The 21,972-nt window shown below is 41.9% G+C and overlaps 1 protein-coding gene and 1 long non-coding RNA gene across 3 annotated transcripts in view; both read left to right on the forward strand.

Annotated features, from left to right (window-relative positions):
- LOC308075251 overlaps positions 1 to 21,972 on the forward strand; it is a 497,190-nt gene that overhangs the window by 466,924 nt on the left and 8,294 nt on the right. The gene's annotated exons all lie outside the window — the stretch shown is intronic.
- LOC308075243 (formin) overlaps positions 1 to 21,972 on the forward strand; it is a 79,896-nt gene that overhangs the window by 49,630 nt on the left and 8,294 nt on the right. For both annotated transcript variants that reach the window (XR_013932181.1, XM_080414961.1), the window contains exon 14: positions 14,422 to 14,473. Coding sequence is in view for 1 of the 2 variants with exons in the window: in XM_080414961.1 (XP_080271087.1) it covers positions 14,422 to 14,473 (52 nt within the window). In the remaining variant the exon portion in view is untranslated. The remainder of the gene's footprint in view (positions 1 to 14,421; positions 14,474 to 21,972) is intronic.

A 21,972-nucleotide genomic window follows, 5' to 3' on the forward strand; every position in this document is an offset into this window, starting at 1 on the left:
CATTTCAGTTCCAAACAAAGTTTTCTGAAAATACAATGGACGGATTGCCATGAAACTTGCTTATGACACGCATTCATGCTCCCTGGAAATTGAACCATAGCTATTTAAGTGACCCCATGATATTTCCTCTAGTACCACCCTCAGGCCAAAATGTCATCTTTTTACAAAACATATCTCATTGTCTAATAGCCAGATTCCAGGATGAAGCCTACTGATTTTGATGACCCCGTGGCCTTTCCTGTAGCACCGCCCTTCCAAAATTGCTGCCAGCAGGGCTTTTTAGACTCTTTTAGTGTTGTTGTAATTATACGGCAACGTAGTATAAATGGCATGCTTTAGTTATTCATGGTGTAACTCATTGTGAAAGAAGAACAAAAGACACGCTGCTCGCTGACACTCAACGAGGGAGTCGTATTCAGATGTGTTGTCTTCTATGAAGTACGGCTCCGCTGATTTATAAAATTTAAAAAAATGCCTTCATGTCGCACCCACCATCTGCGGCGACCAAGGGTGTTTGTCGAACCGCGCTGAGCGATGAGTCGTCTAATCCTCTCCCGGCACCCTTCAAATCATACACGATGACACACTCCCAAGTCCCCGCTACTAGATAGCGATGATGGATCCTCGTCCTCGGTCACGCTCGTACAGCCAGCCCCGTCACCTCTGGAGTCGTGAGGCAAATCTTGAGAAAACACTGCGTGGTCTTCAAAGACGAAACATTCTTTTGGAGCCACAATTTACAACTGAGCGAGCAGATCGCCATGAAACCCGGGGCTCAGAGAGCTAGAAAAGCCCCGTTTCCCTGCAGAAACTCAGCGAGGGACCTTTAAAAAGTGCAAAGGTATAATTATGTTTTTTTGCCTCGTCAGGCGGTCAGTTGGGTGGCTCAGAGGGTGTGTTTGTTTGTGTGCGCATGCATTGGTCATGCGCGTGTGTGTGTGCGTGCGTGTTGTTCTACTTGCTGGGAGAGGGCATCTTGGTGGACTGTTGAGACAGCACGAGGACAGGAGTCTACAGGCATGTAGAAGGGATCACATTGCCCCTAACGGGGTTCTCATGTACTCTAGACTGCCATAAAGCTAGCAGGACATCCATGGCTGTGGCCTTGTAAAGGCAGGCTGGCCTCAGTAGAACATGGCAGAGGACCACCGTGAGAGGGGGGCTCTGATCGTCCCTGGCCTCTGTACTTCCCCACTGCCTTCAGCTCTCCCTCTTCCACCCAGGGTTGCCAGATCTGCTTATTATAATTTCCCCGCAAGATTTTATTTGAAAACAGCAGATCTACAAGCTCACAACGCGTCGCGACGCGTTTTCAAATAGCTGATGTATATGTTAAAGTGCTCATGTGGCCCATAGTCACTTCTTTTGGGCTGGTTTTCCTAGACCTGGTTGCTTGTTTCTCTCACAGAATCTGGCAACAGTGCCTTCCACCCCTCAGTATAGGTACAGATAACTGCCACATGAGGATATTACTGACTCATTTAAAGTGATGTTGCAGTTCTTTGGTAGAACCTTGGGTAATGCATTGATACCTGGCCATGGTATACTAAGTCCAAATATTTCCCCTGTGCTCCGTGAGCGAGGAACTAGGGATTGTGTTTGTTGTGCCTCTCCATTTAGGCTACTCTCATTGTGTGGCGAAACAGGTCTCTTGTTTCACGCTTTTAGCACACAATCAAACACTAACAAAGCGGATTCTGCTGATTTGCCATGTAAAAATGAGCCACCCTGATACTTGGTTCTGGGAAAGTTACAAAATGATCTAATCATGTGATATGAATCTTGAGCACCCTCTAATGTCACAGAATCTGATTGGTCATTTTCCCAAAACTAAGTTACAGCACTAATTTGTTTTACATTTTAGCACAATCCACTAACAAGTGCGATTTCAATCCATGTTTCACCATGGGAAAAAAAAAACACAATCCCTTGATCACCACTCACAGAGCAAAGGAGCAATTGACGACTATTATTATTGACACGGCCAGGTATTGCCTTCTTGATCAATCAGTAATTGACGAGGCAATAGGATTCTGAGACAATATTCAAGTTGGTGATGGTTATGCTTCAATATACATGATCTCATGGGGAGAAGTACAACAACACTCAGGTTGGTGGTACGGAACTTCTGCCAACAAAGACAGGGATCAGACCATAGTTATACTCTAGCTGCTAGTGCTACAAGGACCAGCTGAACCACAATCTGGGAACCCATCGCCAACTGAAAATGAAAAACAGCGCCCTCTGCTGTTTGTTCTATGTCTGTTGGCTCTGGGCGGACGATAACGTAACACCAGAGCACAAGGAAACCGGTGTTTGTGATGCGCCTTCAGCGCATCACTTCCGGTTGGTGCGACTATGTTTTCATTCCCACTAACAATATTTCTACACGGAACACTAACACCACTTCTCCCAGAGAACATGGATGGTTTTGGTTATAAGCCCACTTGTTTCTATGATGAAAGAGTAAGTTAAAATGTGAATATATTTCCGTGGTTTTGTCTGCTCCGCGGACGCTATTGTTAAATTAGTTTCGGTTTGTTTCGAGGGGGAAAGATCGACGGAAATGTGAATCCCGCCCACTACATGTGATTGGGTAAAGCGCGGCCTACTTCCTGATCTGAATGCGCACTCGTTATGACGAACCTCCCCGACAGATTCCAACGCAGTGCAGAATCTGTTCTTGAGAGATTAGCTGAACCATAACAAGACAGGCTGTACCAAAACAATAGCGTTAAGGTCTAAACAGGACAAGCCTCAAAATATATGATATCACGTATCACAAGGCACAACGATAAACAACATAAGGTACTCTAAGTGAAGGTTAGATACAAACAACCATAATAATATAATATAGTTCAATTCTCCCTCAGTAGCTACTGTATACAAACCAAGTTCTACCGACGTTCAACATCAACCTCAGCCCACTCCTCTGATTCTTACCGACTCGCCCTTCGAGGTATTAGTTACCAAGCTGCTTATGCATTAGCTAATCTATTAACCCATTGAGGCCTGAGGTTTCGATTCTGCAAAATGTCTTCTAAATCCTAACGGTTTTCTGAAAAAAACGTATGTTTCTATATCAGTGGTTTTCAAACTTTTTCATCTCAAAATATTTTGTTCCAGGGACCCCCCAGAAGCAAAGATTTGAGTTAAAAATGTTTCCTTTAAAACAATATATATTCAAAGATTTGCACACATTTTCACGATTTTTCAAAAATAGCAGATCTACACGCTTGTAGATCTGCTATTTTTGAATAGCCAAAGTGTAAAATAATGCTTTTTTTAGCTCAAATCAAAAAGTGACACAGATGCGTCCCGGGTCTTAATGGGGTTAACCATATGAACCCTAGCGTCCCTTTTCTGAGCATGTCATAATAGGCGTACATTTGGTCAAAAAATATCAGATCTACACTTTTGGAGAAGAGATCTGGTGTATATGTAGGCAACAAAGGAAGGGGGCCAAGTATGGACCCCTGGGGGGCCTTCGGTCAACAGAGCATATATTACTGTAGGGTTTAAGCAGTTGAGGCTTGCGTTGTGAAAGTAATCGGGCCTTACAAGGTGTGCAGAGCGAGGGGGTGATGACAGTCCGCTGAGAACGAGAGGGGGGGGGGGCACCGTACGGGAAAGAGAGGTTTTCTGATTCACTTCTCAAGGGCCAACGAGTTCAACAACAATGACTTTTGATCATCGGCGAATGAGGGGTAAGAGTGTCGTAATTTAAACAGAGGTGCTTCAGTCAGTTATTTATTGGAGGTGATTGTGTATATTATTTCCATGAACGATGGTTCAACATATCATACAAACTGCAGTGCACCTCGCTATGCATTAGACATCCGTATACGCTGCAGACACGGAGCAAAGGCTTACATGTTAGGCTATATAGCTGTTGCGTACCAGGCTCCACATGCTTGCGTCTCCGATGCTTTATTATATACAGAAACTCCCTCCTGCGTTTGACAGCATGCCAACAAGGGCATCCCGTTTTTTTTTGGTCACGACAGTTGATCCAGTGGTGCGTGTTGTTGCCCTCCAACCAAGCTCTCACTATCTTTGGCGCTGCATAGCGGTCAAAACGTGCACGGAGGGGGCGGCCAGACATTGGTAGACTGAAAGCGTCGGTCACCATTTTTGAGCGGCGCACCTGCATGCAATCTTTATACTCATGGCTTTTTGCATAAACGCTGCAGGGCAAGAACTATCAAACATTTCTGCACGCCACAAAGGAGCAGCTGTTAACGCGTTAAGACCGGGAATGCATACCGTGTCATTTTGAGACTTCTTTGGGCTATTCAAAAATAGCAGATCTACAAGCTCATAGCGCGGCACTCGCTATGAGCTTGTAGATCTGCTATTTTTGAAAAATCGTGAACATTTTTGCAAATATTTTGAATATATATATATTTTTACGTTTTTAACTCAAATCTTTGCTTCTGGGCGTTTTACAAATGTCTTCTAAATACTAACAGTTTTTTTTTTTTTTACTATGTTGCTATAATATCAGTGGTTCTCAAACTTTTTTCATGTCAAGGACCCCCAAAATGCCATGTATTTGGCTGCGGACCCCCATCTCAAAACATTTTGTTCCAGGGACCCCCCAGATTCAAATATTTGAGTTAAAAATGTGTATATATATATATATATATATATATATATATATATATATATATATATATATATATATATATATATTTTTTTTTTTTTTAAAGATTTGCACACATTTTCACGATTCTTTTCCAAAAAATAGCAGATCTACAAGCTCGTAGCGCGGCACAGAGTGCAGCGCTACGAGCTTGTAGATCTGCTATTTTTGAATAGCCCAAAGAAATCAAAAAAAAAATTAGACGCCGTTGCGTTCCCGGTCTTAAAGGGTTAACAGAGCATGCTTGGCCCATAGGGTCAGACTGGACATCCGTGTGTCTCTGGGCAGTATCATGAGCTCTTTTATGTCTCTGAAAGTGACTAACATGCCAGCAATCCCCCAAGGAGGTCTCCATTTTACCACATTAACCACTTAAACTCCATATGCTTTGTTGTACGACGAAATAGCAGAGAAAATTGCCCATCTACTAGCTCACAACGTGATGTAGCGCCGCGAGCTTGTAGATCTGCTATTTTTTTGTAATTGTTTCTTTAAATGGTGTGCCCATAACGACGTGACGTGCCTAAAATAGGGACGCCAGGTTGAAAGTGCTTAAAGGGTTAATTGATGGTGTTACTTAAAGCACTGGTTCTCAGCGTGGGTTCCAGGGACCACCTGGGGTCCAAATGGGACCCCTACGGGTCTGTAAATCCAAGAGTGTAAAAAATGGAACCAAATGGACCATTATGGGTCCATTTTGGTTTCATTTAGTACACTCTCAGAGTTAAATAGATGGATAGAAGGACCTTCAGTCGTCGGAGGCAGCAAAGCAGCACAATACCTTAACCACTTGAACCCCATCATCCCTATTCCCGGAGAATCTTTATTTTTATTTTTATTTTTTAACTAAAATCTTTGCTTCTGGGGGATTCTACAAATGTCTTCTAAATCCTAACATTCTTTTTGTTTTAGTTTCTTTTTAGCGTATGTTGCTATATATATATCAGTGATTCTAATTTTTTTGGATGTCAAGGACCCCCAAAATTATATGTATTTGGCCGTGGACCCCCATCTGAAAATATGTTGTTCCACGGACCCCCAGAAGCAAAGATTTGAGTTAAAAATGTATATTTTATATTCAAAGATTTGCACACATTTTCATGATTTTTTTCCCCCAAAAAAATATTCAGATCTACAAGCGTGGCATAGCGGTGCCGTGCTATGAGCTTGTATATCTGATAGTTTTGAATATCCCAAAGAAATCTAAAAATGACACAGATGCGTTCCCGGTCTTAAAGGGTTAAATGAACACTGAGGATGGTGAAGTGTGGATTGGGGTGGTCTAACGCATATCAGACTGGGGGTCCTTTGAAATTAAAAAAGAGTGAGAATCACTGGCTTAAAGCAGGACAGGGTAATAATGTCTAATAACAGTATCAAATACTGTTTCTGGGCACTATTATAACCTCCTTTATGGCTCTGAAAGTGACCGCCAGTGTACTCCATTAAAGGCAAGGCAAGGCAATTTTATTTGTGTAGCACATTTCAACAACAAGGCAATTGGAATGTGCTTTACACGGAATACCAAACAAAGGAAACGCAATAATAAAATAATAAAATGGCATTAGGATGCATAAAACAGAAGAAGTAACATTTTATAAATACAGTTACAGTGCAGAGGAGAAAAATATGAAATAACTCAATCAAACGCAGCGACAAACAGAAAGGCCTTTAGTTGCGTTTTAAAAGAAATAAGAGTGTCAGCAGACCTGCGGTTTTTCTGGGAGTTTGTTCCAGATATGTGGTGCATAAAGGCTAAATGCTGCTTCCCTACGTTTATTTCTGGTTGTAGGGAGAGAAAGCAGATCCTTTCCCAGATGACCTGAGACTAGAGGTCTGGATGGTTCATGATATCGTACAGGATCAGACATGTATTTTGGCCCCTAAACCATTTAAAGCTTTATAGACCATGAACCACTTAAGCCCTATATGGTTGACTGAGTCCCTCAGTTCACCCTGACCGGAGTCCCTCAATAGAAGATCGTGAGCTTGTCGATCTGCTATTTTCTGCGAAAGCTTTTCCCACAATACGGATGTTGGGGTTTAACCCTTTGAGACCGGGAACGCATCTTTGAAAAATCGTGAAAATGTGTGCAAATCTTTAGTTTGAATATATATATGCTTTTTTAAAGCGAAAGTTTTTAACTCAAATCTTTGCTTCGGGGGATTTTACAAATGTCTTGTAAATCTTAAAAAAAAAAATTCTTCTTTTTTTTCTTTTTTTCTTATGTTGCTATATTATCAATGGTTTTCTAACTTTTTTCTTGTCAAGGACCCCCAAAATAATATGTATGTCTAATATATAATAATAATATTTTGTTCCAGGGACCACCAGAAGCAAAGTTAAAGTTAAAAATGTATGTAAAAGTTTTGCACACATTTTCACGATTTAAAAAAAAAATTGCAGATCTGCAAGCTCGTAGCGCGGCACTCGGTGCCGCGCTACGAGCTTGTACATCTGCTATTTTTGAATAGCCAAAGAAATCTTAAAATGACACACATGCGTTCCCTTCCCGGCCCCAAAGGGTTAAGTGTTTAAAGGGTTATTGACAGCGTTACTTGCAGCAGGACAAGGTATGGTGAGACAATAGACCGTTTCTATAAAAGATGAAGGCGAGGTATCTCGTGAGGTGATTTGATTGTAGCCACATGTTGGACAATGAGGGGAAGTCATGTTTGCACTGCAATTCTTGAAAAGCTAAAGGACTATACCAACGGGTCTGGTACATTTAGCCCGTTGGCGGCGATTACCTGACATTACTGAATACCGCCGGCCGAACCATTATTCCAAAGCATACCGTTGTTTGATTTTCAAGGAAGCCGCTGGAGTCCATTGATTTGATTTACAGTGGGGCTTATTGCAAATTAGCATTATGCAAATACAAAAAAGGAAGAGAATTAAGCTCACTGCTTTGTTTTCTTTGTCAGCACTTCCGACGTACAGACTTCCAGGTGGAAGCATTTGAAAATTGTGTGAGCCAACAGTTTGCATCAAGAAACCATTTAATTTCAAGCTTTCAGCGATATATGCACTGGCATGCCTTTGGTTTGGTTGTTAATAGAGAGAAAGAGGAGCATTGGTCAATATCATAATATGATATTTGAAATATCTTAAAAAACACAGTGGTGGACAGTGCTGGCTGGGAAAGGGCATTCATGTAACAAAACACATCATGAACTTAAATGTTCTATCTGAATAGGCTATTTGTGAATTTGAATAGAATTAATTTAGCTGTTGTCTATGCTTTGGAAGGGGTGGCATTTAATCATGCCGTCATGAAGCGTGTGCGTGTGTGTGTGTATGTGTGTGTGTGCGCGGTGCGTGTGCATGTGGGTGCGCACGATCCACATGCATAGAGGACTTAACGTGGTGTAGTAGTTGGTGTTACATAGAATGTTAGGCCCTCATTCTCATAGTACCGATGTATACCAGTATATGAATATCTCAAAATATAGTACCGATGTATACCACTATATGAATCCATAAGGCCCTCATTCTCATAATATAGTACCGATGTGTACCACTATATGAATCCATAAGGCCCTCATTCTCATAATATAGTACCGATGTGTACCACTATATGAATCCATAAGTCACAGACTCTGTGGGAGCCTTGTATTTGTGTGTAGCATTGACCCATAACCCCCACAGCCTGTAGAGAGGCGCACAGCAGGGTCTGCAGGTGAACCCCAACGCCCTGAACACACACACACACACACACACACACACACACACACACACACACACACACACACACACACACACACACACACACACACACACACGCGCACACACACGCAACGTACTAAATGTCTAAAATGAATCACTTTCAACATGGCATACCTGTTTTGGGCTTGCCATTATAGGGAATTTTACAAATGAATTCAAGTTTTCAAACATGGTATATATATAAATAGCCGATCTCAACACGTATAAATCAGCTATTCTTGCAGTTCATCATATGAGGAAGTATTATAGGGCTTCAGGGCTGAACTGATTCATCCTGTTGTATGGTGGTGGAAAGTAACTAAGGGCATTTACTCAAGTACTGTACTTGAGTACAATTGTGAGGTACTGAACTTGATTATTACCATTTTCCTGCTACTTTACATTTTTACTTTTACTTTTTACTTATACAACTTGTTCATGCTTCTAAATTGACTACACTGATGTATTTGTACAGTACCCTTCTTTTTATTCTGTTGTTTTAACAGCTGGTGGTGGTTGGTGGGGTGGGTGGGAGAGGGTGAGCAAGCTGTCTGTGTATGAATGTGTTTACAAAACACTGAGGATACTGATTTAGTTTTGTTGTCGTTATTCTTGGGCCCCCTTTTGTATTCAATTGTAAAAGAAAATGTGTTCACATCCACGTTGTCTGGTCCATCAATGTCATTTTCACTCTGCTGGATTCTAACTACGGAAGTGTGACACTAAATGCTGCACCATCTTTGCTGTTAGTTCGAATGTGCAGAAGTTATGGAATTAACTTTCATTTCTCTCCATTTCCCCATGTCCATAAACGTGTGGTAACTCTGGATTCACTCTCAGTGACTTCAACAGTTCTCTTATTGAGAGACAGCGTTTCATTGCTTTCGGAGCTATTTACTGTTGAGTTGAAAGAAAAGGGGGAGGGGGATGGGGGGGGGAAGCCTCCCAAGTCAACAATCAACCACCTTTCTGTTTCCCCTTTAATAGAAGCTCTTTGAAACCTCTGGGGACATTTTGAGGGGCATATTTTGAGTGTTGAATACACACCACGACTAATTGAAAACAAATTCCTGCCTTTAATCTTGGGTTGCGTAATTGTTTCGTTTGGCTGGCTCTCTCAGGGAATGCACGATTGTCTTTGAATCCTCACGCTCTCTCTCTCCCGCTGTGTGAATCATCACAGCCCAGTCACCAAAGCTTCACTTATTCAGATTAAGTGTGTGTTGAGATCATGGTGGCTGTTGCACAGCGGTTCATTGTTGAGAGACTGTCCATAAATTATATTAGCCAGATACCCATGATGATTGAAGGTCGGCTGACACTGTACATACTGTATATTAGCATCATATCCACTGTTCACAGTATGTACATATCCATTCATATAGGTGATATATTCATACATATATTCACAGTGGTGTAAATTAACTAAGTACATTTACTCAAGTACTGCACTTGAGTAAAAGTACAGTTTTGAGGTATTTTTTTTACTTTACTAGAGTATTTCCAATTTTCAGTACTTTTACATCTCCTCCACTACATCTCAGACCACCAACCACTTAAGCCCTATATACATTTCAGCCATTTGAAAATAGCAGATCTACAAGCTCACATTGTGAGCTTGTAGATCTGCTATTTTCGAATGATTTTTTTTTACACATTTTATACATTTGGAAACTTGTGAAATGGGACATTCTGCGTAATGCATACTTTCTACTTTGGTTACTTTAAGTACATTTTGATACCAATACTTTTAGTACTTTTACAATATTGAATAATTCAATTCAATATTGTAAATATTGAATTCCGTATTATTACTTGTAACGGAGTATATTCACTGTATATTCACTGGTGATGGAATCAAAATCAGATTAATTTGTCACATCACAGCTTTACAGGTGTAAATCAGTGGGTGAAATTTGTTTTTGCGCAAGCTCCATCATTTTTTTTTCTCCAGGAAACGAAAGGAAAATAATTGATACATCAAACTTATATTTATTGATTCATTATTACAACTCAGTCAGACCAAAGTGCAGATGTCTAGGTTCAGACTCTATGGTTATGTATTTGATATGTTATTCTATCATCTTATTCTTATTCTTATCTCTCTACTCTTAACCCTTTAAGACCTGAGGCCGATTCTACAAATGCCTTCTAAATCAGTAGTTCTCAACATTTATCTTCAAAAATAGCAGATGTACCAGCTCGTGGCGCGCTGTGAGCTTGACCATCTGCTGTTTTATATATATATGAATAGCCAACGCAAAAAATCTAAAATGACACGGAGGCTTTCCCCGGGTTTGAATGGGTTAAAGGACCACTTCACCCATTTTCAACCTGTTGTCATATAATTGGTCCTCACTAATACTAATCCATTATAATATGGTACTATTTTTTGGCTGCTCACTCCATGTCTCAGAGGGAGGGCTGTGCAGTGGAGGAATTACATTTAGGGCAGGCGAGATTTATTTTTTTGCACCCCCCCCCCTCTATTACCCCCAAAAAAAGACATTTCAACTCAATCGAAAATCGGTGATCTAAAACCGGCGAAAGTGGCCGTTATCAAGATGTTTTGGCCATTATCTCTGGAACGGAAGGTCCAATCTGCTCTGTTCAAAGCTTGTTGGATGCGTGACTTTGAGGACATTAAGCACACCATGACACAAACTTTTCGGGTTATTTGGGTTTTCTAGGGGGAGGCGAGATCTTAGTTGGGCAGGCGACCGACCGCCTGTCCTGCCTCTACAGTGGGTACGTCTCAGAAAGCAGCCTACCAGTGGCATCATCGGTGGGGCAGGTTTGGTCATTTCAAACAAGATTTCACGTTTTTTTTATTTCATGTTTTATTAACGTGAGACCAATGGCTTCCATGTGCTAAAACTTCCAGGAATAGAAAGACTGACGTTTCTATTGGCTCTGAACTGTCCACAGCCCTCCTCTGAGACACAGAGTGAGTGGACAAAAATGGTACCATCGTTATAATGAGCATTAGTGTGGATATGAAGATAAGGTTTGCTGCTATGACATTTCCTCACGGTGGATCCATAATGTTTTATCTCATCTTTATCGCGTGTGAAAGACACAGTGTACCGTCGTGTACATGTGCTGTAGGCTGCCTGGCGTTTACAGGTAGTACTTCACCCATTTAGACCGGCAAAGAATCTGAAGATTTTCAGATTTCTTTGGCTATTCAAAAATAGCAGATCTACAAGCTCATAGCGCGGCACCGAGTGCCGAGCTATGAGCTTGTAGATCTGCTATTTTTCAAAAACTGTGATTTTGTTTTTGCAAATCTTTGAATATATATATATATATATATATATATATATATATATATATGTGTATATATATATATATATGTGTATATATATATATATATGTGTATATATATATATATGAATATATATATATATATATATATTATTTTATTATTTTATTTTTTTAAGCGAACATTTTTAACTCAAATCTTTGCTTCTGGGGGGTCCTTGGAACAACATATTTTGAGATGGGGGTCCGTGGCCAAATACAAAAAAATGTGGGGGTCCTTGACATGAAAAAGTTTGAGAACCACTGATTATAGCAACGTACGTTTTTTCAAAAAACTTTTTTTTTAAATTATTATTTAGAAGACATTTGTAGAATCCCCCGGAAGCAAAGATTTGAGTTACAAATGTTCGCTTTAAAAAATATATATTCAAAGATTTGCACACATTTTCAGGATTTTTCAAAAATACCAGATCTACAAGCTCATAGTGTGGCACTATGAGCTTGTAGATCTGCTATTTTTGAATAGCCCAAAGAAATCTTAAAATGACACACACAGATGCGTTCCCGGTCTTAATGGGATAAGGCAGGAACCGGTTTCATTGAGGCACTTATCGCGTCGACGTCTTCGAGATGCTTCTGACTTGTGCTGTGATGAGACATGTAGGGTTGACAGAAGACGAGGACTCGTCGTACGCCTCGGCTTCAGCGGACGCATCACAGAGACCTACGCACGTCCCCTCTCTCTCTCTCTCTCTCTCTCTCCGTCGCCCTTTGTGATCTGCATCTGCCCGCTAGGTAAAGCAGTGGTTTGGAAAAGTGTGTCAGAGTTTTAAAGCCCTAATTTATTGTTCCTCTCAGCGTGCGTGTCTCATAACTTTCTAGTTAGCCACTACTGGTTTCATGTTTACACGGAGAGCAGTGTGAAGAGAAACTTCACACACATCTTCACTCTCTCTCTCTCTCTCTCTCTCTCTCGTTCTCTTGCTCTCTCACCCTTCGCTCAGTCTCTCAGCCCCAGTGCCACCTCTGCAAAGAGTCACACCAGAGGGGTACCTCAGGCGCCAGCCTGACCCCCACTGAGACTAACGCCATTGGTCACGCCCCCCCCCCCCCCCCCCCACCCCCCCTCCCCCCTCCCCCTCCTCCTATCCCAGCCACGGCCACCCCCTTCATTAAGTGTACCTCAGCCCCCTTACCCATATACAGGAAAAGCAAAAAGAGAGGGGAGGTTGGTTGGAGACTTAAGCTCACCCTCTCCCAGAAGACCCCCAAACCTGCCTTTGAACAATTTTTTGGAGACTTCCCCCTCTTAAATCTTCAAGTGGGAAAGGTCCCCCCCATCATTGTAAAAAGGATGAATCTGGAAAAATGCAATAAATCTGAGATCAGAGGCACTCTCTGGCCCTAGATAAATTCTTGCACCTCAGCCCGGCCCGGCGCACACATCTGCCTTGCATTTAGACACTTTTACATGGCAGGAGTCCACTGGAGCCTCCAGTTCCCAAGCCTGGCTATTCAGCCCTGCGCCCCTGCATCGGCTCCCCTCATATGCGCACGCGCGCGCACACACACACACACACACACACACACACACACACACACACACACACACACACACACACACACACACACACACACACACACACACACACACACACACACACACACACCTCCAGAACACAGACCACTGCCCTCCCCCCCACCCCCACCCCAGGCATCACAACCTCACACTCCCCTGTGTCAACACACTCGCACAGAAACATGTCAGACTTTACAATGCGCTTAACTGACACATCCATAACATGCTCGGCTCGCTGCACCATAGACATCTCAACCGCTTCCTCTGGGCCAGCAGCCCCCCCCCCCCCCCTTCCCTCCCCCAACCCCCTCAGTCTGTGCTCCACCCAGAAGGTGATGCCAGTGTCCTGGTATCAGAACCCAATTGGTTTTAAACCAACCTACCATTTGTAATGTGTTTGTTGTTATCTAAGTCTCAAAGGCCGCTACATGCAGTGGTGGAAAGTAACTAAGTACATTTACTTAAGTACTGTACTTAAGTACAATTTTGAGGTATTTGTACTTTACTTGAGTATTTCCAATTTCCGATTTTCTTTTTATTTCTACTCCACTACATCTCAGAGTCAAATATTGTACTTTTATTCCACTGCAATTATTTGAAAACTTTAGTTACTTTTTAGATATAAATTATGATATTATGAAACATACATTAACCACTTTAGCCCTATTTTATACCTAGGCTATTTGAAAATAGCCAATCTACAAGCTCACAACGCGTCGCATCACGACGCGTTGTGAGCTCTGCTGGTACTTTAAGCACATTTTGATGCCAATACTTTTGTACTTTTACTCAAGTGCATTTTTTTATTCTGGACTTTTACTTAAAGGGATACTTCAATTTCAAATAAAATAAACATTAAAAAAAATTATTTAAAAAAAATGGAAGAAGTTATGGCAAAATAAAGGCCCACTCACACATTAGTAGGACACTCTAATGCGTGAGGGGGCCTTTATTTTGCCATAACTTCTTAAAAAAAAATTAAATAATTTTTTTAAATGTTTATTTTATTTGAAAGTGAAGTATCCCTTTAACATACTAATATATGTTACTAATATAGTAACAGAGTATTTCTATATTGCAGTATTGATACTTTTACTTAAGTAAAGAATTCAAGTACTTTTCCCACCACTGACTACATGTCCCATACTGCATCTGTTTCCTTAAGGCTTAATTGATCATAATACTTTTTTTTTCTTCTTCTTTTTTTCCCCTCCTTTTCTGCAGCTCAAAAGGAACACACGGCAGAAGACGACCGAATCAAGGCGGCGCAGAAAAGGTAGGAAACCAGCAACGTTACTGACCGCCGCCGGCCAAAGAATTCTTTCAATTTACGAGCCGAAGCGTCATAATGTTTGCACAGAGAATCTTGACGTCTTCTGCAGTTTTTTTGTCTTTTGGGGGTAATATCTCAGTAATGCTCTCTGTGTCGGGGCTCCCATGAACAACGTTAGGAATCGTGCCAAGTGTTATTGATGGGCGAACATCGCATAGCCGTCATCGGGGTTATTTAGCATGCTTCGCATAGATAACATAGCTGGCATCTGATAGCAGTAATGCTAGCCATTTGTATGGCTGCCTGTAGTCATTAGCGCCGGCTGATAAGGGCCGTGGTTGGACAGGGGATGCAGCAGTGAGTGAGGCCTCCCAGGATTCAGCCACAAGATTGCATCCCAGCTTAGAGCAGTGGTGGAAAAAGTACTCACATGTTTTACTTAAGTAAAAGTATGAATACTGCAATGTGGAAGTACTCTGTTACAAGTAAAAGTCCGGAATTCAAAGAAAAGTATTGGTATCAAAATGTACTTAAAGTACCAAAAGTAAAAGTACTAAAATGTTTGAAAATAGCAGATCTACAGGCTCACAATGCGTCGCGATGCGACGCGTTGTGAGCCTGTAGATTGGCTATTTTCAAGCCCAGGTATAAAATGGGGCTAAAGTGGTTAATGTATGTTTTATAATGTAATAATTTATATCCGCAAAGTAACTAGTAACTAAAGTTTTCAAATAATTGTAGTGGAGTAAAAATAAATTATTTGCCTCTGAGAGTAGAAGTAAAAGTACTGATAATTGGCAATACTCCAGTAAAGTACCTCAAAATTGTACCGAAGTACAGTACTTGAGTAAATATACTTAGTTACGTTACACCACTGCTAGACAGGAATACAAAGCTACAGAGGGAGGGGTGGGCTCAAGCAACACAGTGTACATATACGCATCTACGAAATGTAACTTTATCCTATAGCGAAAATGTGGCGAACACGTGACGAACGGTGCTCGTTTCACGTGCGCGCGCACACACACACACACACACACACACAACTTGCAACATGCTGCGTGTTGACGCTGAACACACCGTGCTTCCTCCGCTATCACTCTTATCTGCCATGTTTTCTCACGAAAACTCCCAGGAGCCACTGCGTGAGGCGTCTGATTTATAGGCGTAAGACACACTGGCGGCCGCTTTGACTCGCGTTAGAACAAAATCATATCTGGAACATTTCATATTGGCGGAGGGGGGGGGGGGGGGGGGAATGATGCTGGAAAGGACAAATAAAGCAAATAGATTATTTTTCCCCCTTGTTTAGATAGGGAGTGGAATTGTTTGCTTTAAATTGTAACCCTCCCACTTCCGAGATAAATCACGAAAAGCACATAAAGGAGAAAACGTGGAAGATGCCGAACGCCGGGAAATGGAAACTATAAACAATTAGGAAGTTGATTGCTTTGGACAATACTTTAACTAACGGCTAATGTTTCCAAATGGTTCCGTTTCATCTTGCTCTCTGCGGAACCAGTGAGGCGTGGAAATAGATCTCTCTCTCTGTCCGTCTCTATTGTTTTTCCTCCTCCTCTCTCTCTCTCTCTCTCTCTCTCTCTCTCTCTATTTGTCCTGTTGGTATAATGATGGCTCTATCTCTTGTGCTGAGGGATTCATTTATTTGCATGTGCGTGCGTGTGTGCGTGAGAGCGCCACTCCTGTAGTGAAGGTGTTGAACTTGGAGGGGGCGTATTGATCAAAAGGGCCCCGCGGCTGACAGCGCCTTTGACTTTAATGAAGTTTTCCTTTAATTTTGGCTAAGGAGAGACGGCTGACTGACTGGAGCTAATATAAGGAGAGGTGGGGTGGGGGTGGGGGGGGGGGTCTAGGGGTCTCTCTGTCTCTCTCGGGTTCCCACAGAGTCACCTCGTAAAAGTGACACGCCGGTGATGAATATGGGCGACGGTGGGCTCACTTGGCTCTGGGTGGGCTCTCTCACATCTGTGCTGGATGAGGTGTATCTACACACACACACACACGCACACATGCGCACACACACACACACACACACACACGGGAGCAGCAGTGGCAACTCTGTTACGGCTGGGTGTTAATAAAGGCAATAGACACCACATCCCTACTGTTACCTAATACGTCTCACCCTCAGCCCACGGGAGGAGTTAGTAGCTTTCTCCTGTTTTGATCCCCGTGACCCCGAAGGCAACCCCGCTGTCCGTGAATCTGTTGCTCTCAAGCCTGCCGGGGTGAATTTTCTCTCGGCTTTAATTGGCTAAGCGTTGAATTGGCTAAGACATGGGTCTTCAATGTTTTTTCAGGCCAAGGACCCCCTAGCTGAGAGAGAGATGAAGCAGGGACCCCCTCTATATTGTATAGAATTGTGTTTCAGATTGAACTTTTTTTGTTTACTTGGTCTGCTCTTTTTTCCCTCTACACCTATATACCTCTTTGCCAAAAATAGCAGATCTAAAAGCTCACAACGCCTCGCAGTGCGAGGCGTTGTGAGCTTTTAGATCTGCTATTTTTGGCTAAAGTTCTCCTCAGAAAAGGGGATGCTAGGGTTCAAGTGGTTAAGGTAAGAAAAAAAATCATATCACACAAAGATTTGGCGGACCCTCTGTAGTAACTCTGAGGACCCCCTAGGGGTCCCGGACCCCCTGTTGAAGACCCCTGGGCTAAGAGGTGTGTTCAAGAGCATTGTTTTACTTGCTGCGAGCTTGTACATCTGCTATTTTTGAAATCTTTCAAAAAATATCGAACATTTTTATTTTTTTGTTTAGTTTTTTTTATTTAGATTTTTATTTTTTTCACACACACACATAAATCTTCTCTTCTGAACGTACCTGGCACAAAATATTTTCAGATGGGGGTCCGCGGGCCAAATACATATCAATTTAGGGGGTCCTCCGTCCTTGACACGAAAAAAGTGAGAACCACTGTTTTAGACGCTTATTCTTGTTTAAACCAAAGGTTGGGTTTTTCATTATGTTATGATATTTGAGCTGTCATCCATGTCTGACTCACTCTGGGACTGTTTGTGATAGTTTGTAAACATTTAACCACATGAACCCTAGCATCCCTATAGGGACATAGCAGTGTCACATTTTTTTTTTGAATATTTATTTATATTATATACTATATTTAATAAATGCCTGTTATTTTGCGGTTTAATTCTTTTTTTTTTGACACAGAATGAAATGTCTTATGGTCATGATCCACCAGGACCCTGGGTGGCTTGGTTCCAGGCTTAAAATCATTTGAAATATTTTACTCTATGGGAGAAATGAATGGGTTTTCCATCTGTGGCACCACACAATGGCCGCCACTGCTATGCTCTATCCTTGGGGGCGAACATTGGGTGAAAATAGAACATCTTCTATTTTTGGTGGAGAGATTTGGTGAGAGTGGGTCAGCAGAGTATATAAGGTTTGAGTTCTTAAAGGTGCAGTATGTGATATTTTGTTCAAATAACTGTTAAATAGCTCTGTATTTTGATCATCGATCACTGCTGTAGACTAGAGTGTTTGTTCAGTAACGGGGGTCTCCGGCTCTTTAGTAAACAGACGATGCATTTTCAGGCCGGGATGCCGATTTGATCCAATCAGGAGAGAGACCTCATACACGATACAGGTCAGGATAAACACGAGAAATTGGAAGTGCTGACACAACAAAGTGAGGCGGACGAAATTGGAACAGGAACACTATAAAGTTGAAGCTGATACAGGGGTATGCTCTTTCCCGATTGGCTGAAATTGGCAGCACACCTGAGATTGTACCTTTATCTTTATTAAAGAGCTGGAGAGACCCCTTAGAGCTTTAACCTTTTAACAAAACAAACACACATATATCACAAATCAAACACAAATATATCACACTACCCTTAATCTCAAACATAATAAACACCATTCTTTTCCACAAATACTCAGATGTAACTTACACACACAATGCATTGTTGAATGCATCCCTCCTCCTTGACGCTTCTAACCAGTTTATCGCTCGAGCCTTCATTCATTTATCTATCTATTTATTTATGTATTCATTTATTTAGGACAGCATGTGGGTGGGTATAGCCCAGTGGTTCCCAAACGTATTAGCTCGAGACCCAAAAGAGAAGTTTGATGTCTCCCTGGGACCCAAACTAGTGAAAATAGCATATCTACAAGCTCACAATGTGTTGCTTCACGCCGCGTTGTGAGCTTGTAGATCTGCTATTTTCACTACTTTAAAAAAATATATATACATTTATTTATTTATATATATATTTTTTTTTAACACATTGGGTGCCAAAACCGTATATATACGGTTTTGCGCATACTAACGTTGAGTGCCAAAACCGTATATATACGGTTTTTGAAAAAAAAAAATTCTTGATTCTTTTTTTTGTTTAAACTTTTTCTAAATCGTTTGAAATAATATTCAATATTTTTTTTTAAATGTATGGAAACGGAAAACAATTGACGTCATTTATTTACGGGGAAACGGTGGCCCTACAGTAGTACCCAGTATCTGAGCGACAAGTCCTTTTCCTCAACATGCAGTCCTAATTTGTCTGCTTCATGTTTGGGGGTTCCATTATGGTTTTCCTGGTTCTGTCCACAGTTACAGCCCATTAAGTTTCCTACTCCCCCCCCATCACGCTCAATTTCATATGGCTGTTGCTGCGTGCACATGCAATATGCACTTATGACTTCGTTCTTCCCCAGTGGTGTAAAGGAACTAAGTACATTTACTCAAGTACTGTACTTAAGTACAATGTGTAGGTACTTTTACTTTACTGGAGTATTTCCAGTCGTCTATACTTTTACTCTTACTCCACTACATCGCGGAGGCAAATATTGTACTTTTACTCCACTACAATTATTTGGAAACTTTAGTTACTTTGCAGATATACATTTAAATAAAATACATACATTAACCACTTTAGCCTTATTTTATACCTAGGCTATTTGAGAATAGCCGATCTACAAGCTCACAACGCGTCGCATCGCGACGCGCTGTGAGCTTGTAGATCTGCTATTTTTTTCAAACATTTTAGTACTTTTACTTTTGGTACTTTAAGTACATTTTTATGCTTTTGTACTTTTACTCAAGTCAATTTTGAATTCCAGACTTTTACTTGTAACAGAGTACTTCTACATTGCAGTAGTGATACTTTTACTGCTTCTTCCTTTCTCTTCTGTTTTTTTCCCTCTTTTTCTTTTCTCCCTTTTTTGTTTATGCTGGTTTGGTATTACTTTATCCAGCCAAGATAGGAAGGCAAGGAGAAGGAATCCAGTTTTTGGGGCTTTCAACATGGAGTTTACCACTCTAATCTTTTTTACTAGGGGGAACAGAGGAATGTTGATTTTGCTGTCCAAATATTTCTCTGATATTCATGGTTACTCATGGTTTTGTAATGGCTCTTTTTTTATATAGCTGTCAGTGAGGAATGCCTGACGTGGGTACTGTTATAAACCCTTGCACGGCAATACCATCATTGCATGGACTAGAGGTGTGTGTGCGTGTGTGTGCGTGTGTGTGTGTGTGTGTGTGTGTGTGTGTGTGTGTGTGTGTGGTGCGTGTGTGTGTGGTGCGTGTGTGTGTGGTGCTTGTGTGCCGGTATGCATTTGTGCAAAAATATAGTTACAATTTATTTGATTTATTTGTATGCATGTTATCATTACAGAATTAATAGAAAGTAATCGAACATTGCGTTCTTAGATTGAATAATTATGTAATCGTAAAAAACAGATTATTTTGCCAGCTGTTGCTGCTTGCCCTCATCTCCTCACATTACACAAGAATATTGTACAACCCAACTCGGGTTCCTATACTATACAGTAGGAACAATAAACGTATTAATTAATGACATACTATTTGGCTATAAATATGGCACTGATCATCTAGATTATAGAATCTAGAACTTTTTCTACAAAATGTCATCATCACTAATCGTGATTACAATATTCAGCAAAATTATCAGGAATATTATTTTAGGTGTCCATGGGGGGGTTAAGCTTGCTATCAGTGGTTCTCAAAGTGGGGACCCCCAGGAGTCCTTGAGGGGGGGGGGGGGGGTTCCAGGGGGTCCCCAGCAAAAGTAGTTAACATAGCATTACAATAATTGCGCCTCCTCTTACATAATGCATCAATAATGGAGCCAGCGGAATGGAGAGCCACCTCATTGTAATGGACCACGCTGCAGGCTGCTGGAGCGAAACTCCACGGACCCCTCGTTCCCCTTCTCTCTTTTGTAGAGCAACAGATGATCTACACCACCCCCCATTGGTCTTACGATGCACCACTGGGGAAAGGGAGACAGGAGCCTCCTCTCTCTCTCTCTCTTTCTGTGCGTGTGTGTGTGTGTGTGTGTCTCTCTCTCTCTCCTCTCTGTGGCAGCTAGCTGTCTGCGCAGCACATTGTCCCGTTCCGCCCGCACGGCGCCCCAACGTGTCTTGGATTAGCGTCGCTAACAGCCACCTAGCATCTGGAGGTCAGCGTGCGTCTCTGTCGGCGTTCATTTCAGTTCAGTGCGGACGCGCCGAGCATCGTCTCCTCCTCCTCCTGAACCACGGCCCGCTCTTCATCAGCCCCTCTGACAGGAGAGGCCACGAAATGTCTTTAATGTTTGGGTTAGGCAGAGACCCCGGAGCAGCGCGGGGTCCGTTTTTTTCATGCCTCGAGAAGAGAAGCGCCCCCCCCTGAGAGCCTCGCTATACGGCTTTCACATTTTGGTTACAATTGAATTAGGCTGAGGATCTCATTGACGCATACGAGAAGCTGCAGGGCCGATCCTGTGTAGGGTGGGGTAGTCCAGGGGTCCTAAGTGAAGGGTGGAGTAGTCCAGGGGTCCTAAGTGAAGGGTGGAGAAGTCCAGGGGTCCTAAGTGAAGGGTGGAGTAGTCCAGGGGTCCTAAGTGAAGGGTGGAGTAGTCCAGGAGTCATTTATACTCAGTCTATATAAATTTGTATACATTTGCTTTGCGAAAGACGTGTGTGTGTGTGTGTGTGTGTGTGTGTGTGTGTGTGTGTGTGTGTGTGTGTGTGTGTGTGTGTGTCGTGTGCGTCGTGTGCGTCGTGTGCGCGCACATTTCTTTGTGGGTGTGTATGTGTTGTCATTCTTACAGGTATTGCAAAAAAGCGAGAAGGAAGTGTAGTTCCCCGGGTCATAGTGCAATACATAAAACCAGTACAAAGCAATGAAAACGGATCATAATAAACAATAAGAGCAGCAAACGTAAAACTTCACTTGAAATGAAGTGATCATCAAAGTGTCTCTAAAGTCTAAAACCGTCAGGTGGGACTGTTCAGGGGTCTGTGGAAAAAACGGGTTATTCTGGTCTTAATACTTTGATACTTTGTATGGCAATAGATACGGTGTGTGTGTGTGTGTGTGTGGGGGGGTGTCATTCATACTTGTCATTCAATCAGTCATTCTTGCTTTTCACCAGTGGTGTAAAAAGTACTCACATGTTTTACTTATGTAAAAGTATCAATACTGCAATGTAGAAATACTCTGTT

The sequence above is a fragment of the Gymnoscopelus braueri genome (assembly GCF_963280865.1).
Source record: "Gymnoscopelus braueri genome assembly, chromosome: 19".
NCBI classification, from domain to species: Eukaryota; Metazoa; Chordata; class Actinopteri; order Myctophiformes; family Myctophidae; genus Gymnoscopelus; species Gymnoscopelus braueri.